The 13184-nt window shown below is 38.2% G+C and overlaps 1 protein-coding gene across 1 annotated transcript in view; it reads left to right on the top strand.

Moving 5' to 3' along the window:
* LOC106139674 (uncharacterized) overlaps window positions 1-13184 on the top strand; it is a 40105-nt gene that overhangs the window by 10517 nt on the left and 16404 nt on the right. The window contains exons 2-4 of the mRNA XM_060952222.1: window positions 7454-7551; window positions 8596-8763; window positions 11023-11136. Of these exons, the coding sequence (XP_060808205.1) occupies window positions 7454-7551; window positions 8596-8763; window positions 11023-11136 (380 nt within the window). The remainder of the gene's footprint in view (window positions 1-7453; window positions 7552-8595; window positions 8764-11022; window positions 11137-13184) is intronic.

Here is a 13184-nt window from a genome sequence, read left to right as displayed (position 1 = left end):
GCGCCATGCTGCGTGTTACAGCTGCATATAGGCGCCGACATGTAGCACCAGGCCCACCAATGTTGGCCAGCAGCCGGCTGAGTGCCGATGCGGTTCTCACTAACTGGGGAGCTAGCTGTCTAAAGTGCTCCCCGAAGTTCCACCGTGGGTCCAATATGATGCCAAGGTATTTGATGTGTGGCATTACATGTACCCTCTCCCCATCCACCATCATGAACACACCGGCCTGAGTCTTCCAACCTCGAACGCCAAAGGCGATGGCCTCCGTTTTGCTCAGGGCTACCATTAACCCTAGCATACCAACGCGACGAACAAATCATCATTTCTGCCGCTTCAAGTTCGTGTCTCCATGCGGCCACAAGCGTATCATCTGCGTAGCAGAATACTTGTACCTGGGGCCCGAGATACCCGCGGATGGCCCACTACAGGCACGTTCATGCACACAAATGTTTGTACTGGGCGGGGATCGAACCCGCGACCTCAGGCGTAATGACCAACTTCTTAACCATTACACCAAATCAGCCGTCTAATTAAGATATTTAACGAAACAGAATTTCGTCACTTCTCTGGCGATCATGTATTTCCTCTGGCATGAAATTTGCCACAGAAGTGACGCCAGAGAAGTGACAAAATCGTACTTAACGTACAAAAATAACATCACTCGATTTTCGCACCACAGTTTGACCTAACACATGACATCTACACACAATAAACCTTGCATTGTGCTAATAAACAGTTTTCCAACAATAAAATACGAAAACATATGCTTACCAAAGGAAATACTCCAACGAGTGGCAAAAACACGCTCTCCCAAATTCATTCGTAAACTGACGCAATATTATTTAAGTTTTGCTCAAGACCATTAGCTAGCTACTAACTTCACAATGTTCGACGCGCCCAGTTCAAGATCAAAACACAAATTGGCGATTTTAAGTGAAATTTTTCTTCTTTAGAGTTTCGCCAGATGAAGTGACGTATTTGTAACATGACATGAAAACAAGTTTTATTTTTTTTATATTATAAAATATTTTTACAATGTATTTTGATTAAATATGTTTCGATATTTATAACAGTTAGTAATAATTTAAAAAAAAACATATTTGTGTATACGTATTTAAAGTATATTGCCGTTCAATCATTATAATGCATGAATGGGAAGGCCAGAGGAGTATACATTTTTAACTTTTTAAGCTAATAATGCTTTAAATTAAACAATTATCGTGATTAGACTATGTGGGCCAGATAAAAGGCCATGTTATTTATTGTTTAAACATAGAGAAACAATAATATAATAAGTTTAACATAAACATTTTCTAAAGACCATTGAAATTCAAATAGCGTATATTCACCCACATATATATTTATTGGATAGGTATATGTCTATTATATGTATTTCTGTTAGTACATATATTATTATATTGTTGCTAAAACACAGTGACTTGCCGCTTTTTACTGAATTATTTAGTTCCTTTATTGTTTTGCCGGTTGACTGGAAGAGATCCCTTTATGGGATAAGTCCGCCATTGCTAGTGATTTGTTTATTTTATAATTTTGTACTATTTTCTTGTTACTGTGTAAATTTCTATGGAATAAAGATATTTCAAACAAACAAACAAATAACGCCTATTTTCCATAAGCAATGTAAGACCAAAGTTAATGCATATATAGGTACATATATCTTATTTTTCTTCTCTGTCCATCTTCTGGAGATTTGAAGAAAGAGAAGATATATTTTAGCAAAGCTCCTGAATATTAAAATTGCATGACCACGATCCGGAAGTGAAAGATGCCAACTAACCATAAAATAAATTCAAACGATCTTAATAAAATAAACATACATCTATATCCCTAGTGGGGTAGACAGAGCCAACAGTCTTGTAAAGACTGATCGGCCACGTTCAGCTATTTGGTTAAATGATAGAATTGAGATTCAAATAGTGACAGGCTGCTAGTCCATCGCCTAAAAGAAGAATTCCAGTTTGTTAGCCTATGTGTTAGTCGCCTTTTACGACATCCATGGGAAAGAGATGGAGTGGTCCTATTCTTTTTTTTGTATTGGTGCCGGGGACCACACGGCACAATAAAATAAATACATACATACATATAATCACGTCTATATCCCTTGCGGGGTGGATAGAGCTAACAGTCTTGTAAAGACTGATAGGCCACGTTCAGCTATTTGGTTTTAAGATAGAATTGAGATTCAAATAGTGACATGTTGCTAGCCCATCGCCTAAAAAAGAATCCCAAGTATGTAAGCATATCCCTTAGTCGCCTTTTACGACATCCATGGGAAAGAGATGGAGTGATCCCATTCTTTTTTGTATTGGTGCCGGGAACCACACGGCACTTATAAAATAAATAAATAAACCTCGGAAGTAAGTTCTAGACTTTCGTTACGAGATACTAACTCAGCGATATTATATTATATAATAAATACTTATATAGATAAACATCCTACCCCTGCCTATCCCTATCTATCTGCCTAACCCTCCGGGAAAGAGGCGTCATTTTATATATGTATGTATGTATAGATAAACATCCAAGACTCAGGCCAATCAGACACAGGTCGTTTCTCATCATGCCCTGTCCGGTATTCGAACCCTGAACCGAGTGAACCCTGAACACAGACAAGCGCACTACCCTTGCGCCACAGAGGCCGTCATATCTATAAGTTTAATTCTCATTGTCAAAAGTTTATAGCTCTTCAGCCATTATCTCTAAATAACTAATAACACTTCATCCAGGGTTGACATAATTTAAAATCGTACATACATACATATAGTCACGTCCATATCCCTTGCGGGGCAGACAGAGCCAACAGTCTTGAAAATACCGATAGTCCACGCTCAGCTTATTTAGTGCTGGGAACCAAACGGCACGGAATAAAAACTTGATAATGTAAAGCTGTCCGTTAAAATTTGCTTATAAGGCCACTGTTATACACATACTTTCCTTGCTTATCGATTACTAGCGACCCGCCCCGGCTTCGCACGGGTGCAAAATTCGGAATAAATTATACATAAAAACCTTCCTCTTGAATCACTCTACCTGTTACAAAAAACCGCATCAAAATCCGTTGCGTAATTTTAAAGATTTAAGCATACAGACAAACAGACTAAAATAGCGACTTTGTTTTATACTATGTAGTGATACTGTATTTTGTTTTTCCTGGTGCAATATTTCTTTTTACTCTATACTAATATTATAAAGCTGAAGAGTATATTTGTTTGTTTGTTTGTTTGAACGCGCTAATCTCAGGAATTACTTACTGGTTCGAATTGAAAATTTTTTTTTTGTGTTGTATAGACCATTTATCGAGGAAGGTTTTAGGCTATATAACATCACGCTGCAACTTTTAGGAGCGAAGAAATAATGAAAAATGTGAACAAAAACGGGGAAAATTATTCATTCTTGAGGGCTTCAATGATGCCCAAAATAACTATTCCACGCGGACCAAGTCGCGGGCACAGCTAGTCAAGTATAATTATTATAGGTTTGTATAGATGATAATATGTGTGTTGTCAACCCTACGTTATGTTTGTCATGTCACGAAACAAAATGACGGCACCCAGTCTGCTGAGCGTTCCTAGAAATTTATTTTGGACTATACTGACTCATAATTCTGATGTAAGCTTCGCGACTCCACGCAAATGCTAATTGACGACTGGTGCTTTTGTATATTGGTGATATACATACATGTAATTACGTTTATATCCCTTGCGGGGTAGACAGAGCCAACAAGTCTTGAAAGACTGACAGGCCACGGCGATGGGCTAGCAACCTGTCACTATTTGAATCTCAATTCTATCATAAAACCAAACAGTTGAACGTGGTCTATCAGTCTTTTCAAGACTGGTGGCTCTGTATACCCCGCAAGGGATATAGACGTTATTATATTTATATACTAGCTGTGCCCGAGACTTCGTCCGCGTGGAATAGTTACTTTGAGGATCATTGTTTTATAACCTTAAACCTTCCTCGATAAACGGTCTATTCAACGCGAAAAGAATTTTTGAATTCGAACCAGTAGTTCCTGAGATTAGCGCGTTCAAACAAATAAACTCTTCAACTTTATAATATTAGTATAGATGTATGTATGCATGTATATTTATGCAAAGGTTTTAGACGTGATTATATGTATTTAAGAATTAATCAATGTTTGCATTTTGTTTTTTTGTATTTTGTTGATATTAATTTGATAATTTTCTCCCGGCCCTGGTAGAATACTCGAACTTAGGGTGTGAGCGGTCGTGAGCCGTTATTATCAGTAGTAACCTTGGCACTCCGAGGCCAAGGTCGAGCCTCGTGTTCCGCCCTCCCTGATAGTACTACTACGGTGAACGACGCAGAACGCTTTCGCCTAATTTTACACCCACTCATTTGTGGGGGTTACCTCCCCCGACGGAAAAAGAGGGGTGTTATAAGTTTGACGTCTCTGTCTGTTTGTAGCATCGTAGCTCACAAACGGATGTCCGGATGAAGTATGGCTAAATTTCTATTGACATACGTACAATATATAATCATGTGTTTATCCTCTTACTGGGTAGAGAGAGCCAACAAACTCGAAAAGGCTCGAAAATAACTTATACTCACGTATATATTGCTTGCGGGGTAGACAGAGCCAACGGTCTTGAAAAAAAACTGAAAAAGCTGAACGTAGCAGCTGTATGGCTTCATGACGGAATTGAGATTCAAATATCAGGTTGCCAGCGAATCGCCTACAAGGAGAATCCCGAGTTTATAAACCTTTCACTAGTAAATCAACAATTAATAAACGAATTACATATATCACTATATCGGACTGTGTATACGAAATCAATTATCCTTGTAACCAAATTGAATAAGGTTTCTCACAATTCCTAATTAAACTATCTTTAACATATGTAGTTTGGACCAATGCTCTGAATCTGAGTAAAGACTGTTGGTATACATTATAGAACGCGAAAATAGGGATGATGACAAGGTCTTAAAACAATAATAATTAGTGAATAACATAATAGAATACACGTAATTAAATACGTTACGTATAATTTTTAGTTTTAATTTTCACGCCCTATATGTTTTATATTCATTCAAAGTACAATGGGAAAGTCCATTTAAAAATTCAATATTTATAAAAATAACTTTGCCATGAGTGAATAAACCAATATATGGCATAACTTTTATTAAGACATCATATCCATATACGCAATAATTAAGGTAGCTGCCATACAAATAAAGTTCATGACGCGAACAAGATACTAAGATGTGACGGCACACTTGAGTAGCGTTTTGTAAGAGGCGTTTTGGACGAGTCCAAATAATGTGTTATATTTCTTCGCATATCTCAGGTAGATTATTGTTTATTGATGCCATTATATGACCAATGTTTTAGTTGTTGTGAAACTAAATTCACACGAAAACAAAAAAAATTTCATCATGCCTTTTGGCTCTGCCTTCAGAAAATCACGCCTCTATCTAGAAAAAGTTAGGCAGGGACTGCATCTTTCCACTCGCCATGATCCTTGCATACTTCTTCGCTGTATCCACATATACAACCCTCTACAACCACCAAAAAATAAGTATGTTGCTTTTATTTTTAATTTACCCGCGTAACACGCAGTTTAATTGCGTCGCACGGTAATTTAATTCGGTAGAAGCGAGCGGGCATCATCTCTATCTATACTAATATTATTACGCTGAAGATTTTGTTTGTTTGTTTGAACGCGCTAATCTCAGAAGTTATGGTTCGAATTGAAAAATTCTTTCTGCGTTGAATAGACCATTTGTCGACGAAGGCTTTCGGCTATATAACATCACACTGCAGCAAAGAAATAATGGACATCTGAAAAAAACGGGAAAAAATTATTTATCTTCAATGATGCCCAAAATAACTGTTCCACGCGGACGAAGTTGCGGGCACAGCTAGTCTAACATAAAACAATGAAATATGTTTTGAAATTTAAATATCACCGTCGTTTCTCACTGGATATCGCGCTCTCCATTACAAATGTACTTACTCTGAGCGGACAAAGTCCTCTATTTTTTTTTGTCCGTTTACACCTAAAAATAAAAAGCGCGCGTGTATTTTCAGTGTTTCAAAAACACGGGTTTCTTCCATCAGTCAATACTGTATGCATAATGTGTTTACGCGTTCGCCCCTCTCGCTCGCACTGCGCTGAAACAGTATCGTGTCGTCCCGCTCGTTCATGTCAAGTGGAGCAGTGGGTCACTGAGTGACATCACGCTCGAGAGATGAGCGCATCGGAAGCGTACCTTTTATTATGTTCAAACAAGAATTATTAATGTGCCGTGTGGTTCCCGGCACCAATACGAAAAAGAATAGGACCACTCCATCTCTTTCCCATGAATGTCGTAAAAGGCGACTAAGGGATAGGCTTATAAAATTGCAATCCTTTTTTTTAGGCGATGGGCTTGCAACCTGTCACTATTTGGATCTCAATTCCATCATTAAGCAGAGCAGCTGAATGTGGCCATTCAGTCTTTTCGGGACTATTGGCTCTGTCTACCCCGCAAGGGATATAGACGTGACTATACATATGTATGTATGTATGTAAGAATTATTAATCCCACTTCGGAAGAGCTCACTTGACGGGAACGATATAATGTAGTATGAAATACAGACTGGTAAAGGGTCAGGTCAAAAGTACTCGAAACCGCCGAGCTTGCGTGAAGAGAGTTATGAATGTGGATGAAGCGAAGGAAGTATGCAGAGATCGTGGCAAGTGGAAAGAGGTAGTATCTGCCTACCCATCCGGGAAAGAGGCGTGATTTTATGTATGTATGTAAATACAGACGCCGACTATTTTTACGCGAGGCCCTTACTAAAAGGGTGTTTTATGATTGACCGCGCCGCGCCTCGGGGCTTCACTCCCGTGGGAATTTCGAAATAAAAAGTATATGTATATAATGTGGTACCTACATACATATGTATAGTCACGTCTATATCCCTTGCGGGGTAGACAGAGCCAACAGTTTTGAAAATACTGATAGGCAACGTTCAGCTTTTTGGCTTGATGACATACATACATACATATAATCACGCCTATATCCCTTGCGGGGTAGACAGAGCCAACAATTTTGAAAAGACAGATAGGCAAAGTTCAGCTTTTTGGCTTGATGATATAATTGAGATTCAAATAGTGACAGGTTGCTAGCCCATCGCCTAAAAAGAATTCCAAGTTTGTAAGCCCATCCCTTAATCGCCTTTTACGACATCCATGGGAAAGAGAAGGAGTGGTCCTAGTCTTTTTTTTTTAAGGATTTATGTATTATTTATACATACATACATATGGTCACGTCTATATCCCTTGCGGGGTAGACAGAGCCAACAGTCTTGAAAAGACTGAATGGCCACGTTCAGCTATTTGGCTTATGTATTATTTAGTAATAATCTTTTAGAAATACGTCGCATTGGGTTACCTACTTATCTTCCGTTTCTCTCTTCCAGTGCTGGTGCCGTCGCGCGCCGAACTCGCCGCCCAGTATCTGGAGGCTTGCAGGAAACACGACACGCTGCCGATCAACACGGTGCTGCAGCAGATACGGGTCAGTGTGGCCACCAACATATGTACTATAAGAAATATATAAATACATATACAGTAAAAGAACTGTTGTTCACCCTTGCCTCAATTTTGTTTATGATCCTCTTACTGTCAGGTTGGCTGGAAGAGATCCCACTTAGGGATAAGCCCGCCTTTGTACTGTACTGTTTTTATTTGTAATGCACTCCTTTAGTGAACAATAAAGCATTTACTTACTTACTTACTTACATATTTATTTAGCACCAAAATAAATAAATAAATAACATAAATAGGTATATACGGGACGAATTACACAGATTGAGTTAGCCTCGAAGTAAGTTCGAGAATTGTGTTACGAGATACTAACTCAATGATACTATATTTTATAATAAATACTTATATAGATAAACATCCAATACCCAGGCCAATCAGAAAAAGTTCTTTTCTCATCATGCCCTGGCCGGGACAAAAACTTAGACTTTTCAAGGCTGTTGGCTCTGTCTATCCCACAAGGGATCTGGCGTGACCATGTGTATGTATGTAGGTACAAAAAAATATACATTTAACAAAATAACAGTTTTAGTGTCCGCCACACTAAGTTTCCCTGTGTCATTTCATATCAGTTTAGTGAGCTGTGTGTGTAAGTATAAATTAATTTATATATTAAAATAATAGAGTTTATATTAATAAGTGTATATACATACATACATACATATGATCACAACTATATCCCTAGCGGGGTAGACGGAGCCACCAGTCTTGAAAAGACTGAAAAGCCACGTTCAGCTGTTTGGCCATATATGATAGAATTGAGATTCAAATAGTGACAGGTCGTTAGCCCATGGCTTGAAAGAAGATCTAAAGGAAAAAGATGGAGTAGTCCTATTCTTTTTGCCATTGGTGCCGCCGGGAACCACACTTTTTCTGATTTATTTATTTATTAACTAATTTATGTACACAGAAAACATCGAGACTGATAAACACAAGTAACAAAATAACAAAGAAATGTTTTCTTTTAAAAGAAATCTCATTTTAAGTCATTTATTGAAATCTCATACATTTTTTTCAGGAAATACCAGATTCCGGAATGGGTGTCGGCAATCGGGCGCCCAGGCTCAGTTTGTCCGAATGTTTACTGTTCGGCTCGGCGCCGGTGGACGCCCTGGAGGCGGTGTTCAGGAAGGTCCAGTTCAGGAGGCTCGAGGTGGACCATGTGGGGATGAACGACGAGGGAGCGGTGAGTGGAATTCTTTTTAAATGTGGAATTCTTGTCAGTGATGTGACCTGATTGGTCCGATCCACGGTAAGTGGAATTCTTTTTAAATGTCATATTCTTGTCTGTGATGTGATCTGGTTGGTCCGATCCACGGTGAGTGGAATTCTTGTTAAATGTCATATTGTGTCTGTGATGTGACCTGATTGGTCCGATCCACGGTGAGTGGAATTCTTGTTAAATGTCATATTGTGTCTGTGATGTGACCTGATTGGTCCGATCCACGGCGAGTGGAATTCTTGTTAAATGTCATATTGTGTCTGTGATGTGACCTGATTGGTCCGATCCACGGTGAGTGGAATTCTTGTTAAATGTCATATTGTGTCTGTGATGTGACCTGATTGGTCCGATCCACGGTGAGTGGAATTCTTGTTAAATGTCATATTGTGTCTGTGATGTGACCTGATTGGTCCGATCCACGGTGAGTGGAATTCTTGTTAAATGTCATATTGTGTCTGTGATGTGACCTGATTGGTCCGATCCACGGTGAGTGGAATTCTTGTTAAATGTCATATTGTGTCTGTGATGTGACCTGATTGGTCCGATCCACGGTGAGTGGAATTCTTGTTAAATGTCATATTGTGTCTGTGATGTGACCTGATTGGTCCGATCCACGGCGAGTGGAATTCTTGTTAAATGTCATATTGTGACTGTGATGTGACCTGATTGGTCCGATTCATTCGACAATTAATTGGCTCTTGACGAAGATGACGATCTTTTTGACGGTCTCTGTGGTAGGTCGGTAGTAGGCATGTCTGTGACACCGGTGGTCCCGGGTTCGAATCTCGGCCAGGGCATGATGAGAAAATAACTTCTTCTGATTGGCCTGGGTCTCGGATGTTTATCTATATAAGTATTTATTATAAAATATAGTATCGTTGAGTTAGTATCTCGTAAAACAAATTTCGAACTTACTTCGAGGCTAACTCAATCTGTGTAATTTGTCCCGTATATATATATATATATATATATTACGTATAGTTTAGTTCTCGACCTCCGAGTCGGTTTCTTGTCGAATTCCCGTCCTGAAGCCTTATATATATATATATATATAATATATATATATATATGGATAAGAGCCGATGGATGCCTGGAGGCGGTGCTGTTTGTAGTTTGTTTTATATGATACAGGAATAATATGGGACGGATTACACAAATTGAGTTGGCCTCGAACTTGTGTTCTACTGAACTTCGAGACTTGTGTTCCGAGATATTAACTCAACGATACTGTACTTTGTAACAAATACTTATGTAGATAAGCATCCAAGACCCAAGACAATTAGGGAGAGTTCGTTTCTCATGATGCTGGGATTCGAACTCCATTTGTCACAGACAAGCGCACTACCGCTGCTCCACAGAGGCCGTCAAGGTTAGGAATCGGCAAATTCTGTGATGAGTGTTTCTCGCAGTTTCTCAGTGTGTGTTTTTCACTTTGACCAAGAAAGTGTTACATTTTATGATCTTCTCTAATTGCACCCACCACATAAGGAACCGCTATTACGAATTTCAAGTCACAACCCAGCGGTTTCAGTTGATAAGTCAGCCAATTAGCCAGTGTCATCTCTATATATAGATACTAGTAGATATAGGTTATTTATTTGATTGATTTTACTAGAGAACGCTATCCCTTAGTCGCGACGACATCTATGGGAAAGAGATGGGAGTGGTCCTATTCTATTTTTCAATTGGTGCCGGGAACCACACGGCACGTGTAAATTGATATACATACATACATAAAATCACGCCTCTCTCCCGGAGGGGTAGGCAGAGACTACCTCTTTCCACTTGCCACGATCTCTGCATACTTCCTTCGCTTCGCCGTGTGGTTCCCGGCACCAATACAAAAAGAGTAGGACCACTCCATCTCTTTCCAATGGATGTCGTAAAAGGCGACTAAGGGATAGGCTTACAAACTTGGGATTCTTCTTTAGGCGATGGGCTAGCAACCTGTCACTATTTGTATCTCAATTCTATCATTAAGCCAAATAGCTGAACGTGGCCATTCAGTCTATTCAAGACTGTTGGCTCTGTCTACCCCGCAAGGGATATAGACGTGACCATATGTATGTATGTATGTATTCCTTCGCTTCATCTACATTCATAATTCTCTTCATACAAGCTCGGCGGTTCCGGGTACTTTTGACCTTTTGCCCTTTACCAGGACGTCCTTAAATTGATAAAGTGTGCTTTTTTTTAAAACCAGTTTATATTTTTTTTTCTCAGGAGGCGCTGTTCGACATGATCGAGTATTACGAAAGCGCCACGGCGTTGTGTTTAGACGGGCCGAGGCATTTCGGTATCAGAGGGTGGCAGGCGGCTTCCAGAATGATTAGAAAGGTACAGTAGAATAGAATAGATTTGTTTTCAAAATTGGATACAAGGTATCACTTATTGACGTCACATCACTTAAATCTAATTATAACTACTACCGCTTTCAAAGTGCATGTGTAGAAGAAGCGGCGGAACAAACTACACTGCAGCATTTTCACTGGACGTCAATTTACAAATATAGATCTCTTAAATCTTAATCGTGGACGTGACGTCCTGAATGCATGTTTTCTACATTAAAAAAAACATGAATGAATGTAAAACTAATAATTTATATTCGAATATATGTGGGAATGAAAGTAAAACAGTGCGGAATTATATCGTAAATCTTCTTATTTTATTGGACTTCTTAAAAACACATCTTATAACGTCTTACATCGTACCACAGACTCACTATTCTATATCTTAATGTTACCAACGTAAAAATAAGGAAGAGGTCAGCTAACAAAAAGGATTTAAATAAAAACAAAACTTCTCCCACACGGCCGTCCTGCACATTCATCTGACCCAGATGAACAAGTGTCATTGTTGATCCATGGCTTCAAATCAGCAAAGCTTGTTGTAAAGGTAATAAAAAGACTTTCCTTTTTAGCAAACAATCACCATCCATATAAGCTATAAGCTTCTTTCTATTTCTGTAATAATTTCTTATATTTTCTTTTTGAATTTTCTGTATTGGTTCTTCAGCATGCAGTCTTAACTCATTTCTTTTCCTATTATAAATCTTTAATTCTTCTTCATCTATAAATTTCATAAATTCTTTGTTTCCAACCTTCATCTTTGACCCAGAATTATTAATAACTTTTTTCATCTTTTCTTTCAGGTTTTCTATAAAATACTCTCTATTAACAGGTTCTTCAATCTTCGTGATTCCAAAATGTCCATATTGGTATTTTTTTCTTATTATTTCAATTGGCATTTTCTTTAGAAAAAACGCAGCATCTTTTTCTTGACAAAGAATTCCTCTTTTCAACATATAATTTGGTACTTTCTTCAGACGGGCAGCAATCTTTGTACGCATCGTGCACACTGAATTTCTTATTAATGCGTCATCATTATTACGTTCCAATTCTGATTGGTGTTCTATTTCATTACTGTTCTCTTCCAGGAGCGAAGCCCAGCGAGCAACAAGTAAGTCTTTCTTATGTAATGTTCTCTCTAGTGAAGGTAATGGACGTGGACTCTGACGGATAGGATCTTCATCGGTAAGTACTAATTTTATATCAATATTACTTTCTTTCTTCTTTTCTTCAGGCTTATATTCTTTAAACATTTTATTAATCTTTTTAACAATTGCTTTATTTTCAGAGTTATGATCTTTATAAACAGCATTATTTTCTTTAACAATTCGTGTCAAGCAAGGATTTTTTTCCAGATAAACGCCCTCTGTAGTAAACTTGACTTCAAATTCTTTAAGAAGAGGATTTCCAAGGATAATGCTAACAGGTATACAGTTATCTTGTACAACATAGAATTTAAAATCGGTATTATAATCATCAATCGCAACTTTAGCGCTCAAAAGTCCTTCCGTGCGTAGTCGTTTTCCTGCTATCCCAGTAAGTTCTGTGATAGTATCTTTGTCATAATTAGATTCATCTTTAATAACTTTCATAACTTCAGATATTCTCATTAAATTAACATCGCTTCCGGTATCTATTAGTGCTATCTTTTCAAAATTATTAACTCTAATTCTCTTGTATGGAATTTTAACTTCTTTATCTTCTTCATCAATCTTAATGTTGGTATTACCATTTTGAATATTCAGCACTTTCTTAGATGAGTCATTACATTCTGTTCCTTTGTGGCCAAATTCATTGCACTTAAAACATTTAATACCTTTTGTGCATGCAGGTGCTTGGTGATCAAGATCTCCACATTTAAAACATCTCTTCATAGTCTTGTTCTTCATTGGTTGAGTAGACAACGGGCTAGGCTGGTTCTGACATTTTTCTTTCATAGTTTTATAAATGTCTAACTTTTTTCTAAATTCTTTAAGGTTCGATGCACCATACAAAATTGCTTTATTCGTTTCAGCATCCTCAATGCCATCAATGACA

The sequence above is a fragment of the Amyelois transitella genome, chromosome 28 (genome assembly GCF_032362555.1).
Source record: "Amyelois transitella isolate CPQ chromosome 28, ilAmyTran1.1, whole genome shotgun sequence".
Lineage (NCBI taxonomy): Eukaryota > Metazoa > Arthropoda > Insecta > Lepidoptera > Pyralidae > Amyelois > Amyelois transitella.
The sequence above is the reverse complement of the archived record's forward strand: the minus strand, read 5'-3'. Positions and strand labels throughout refer to the sequence as shown.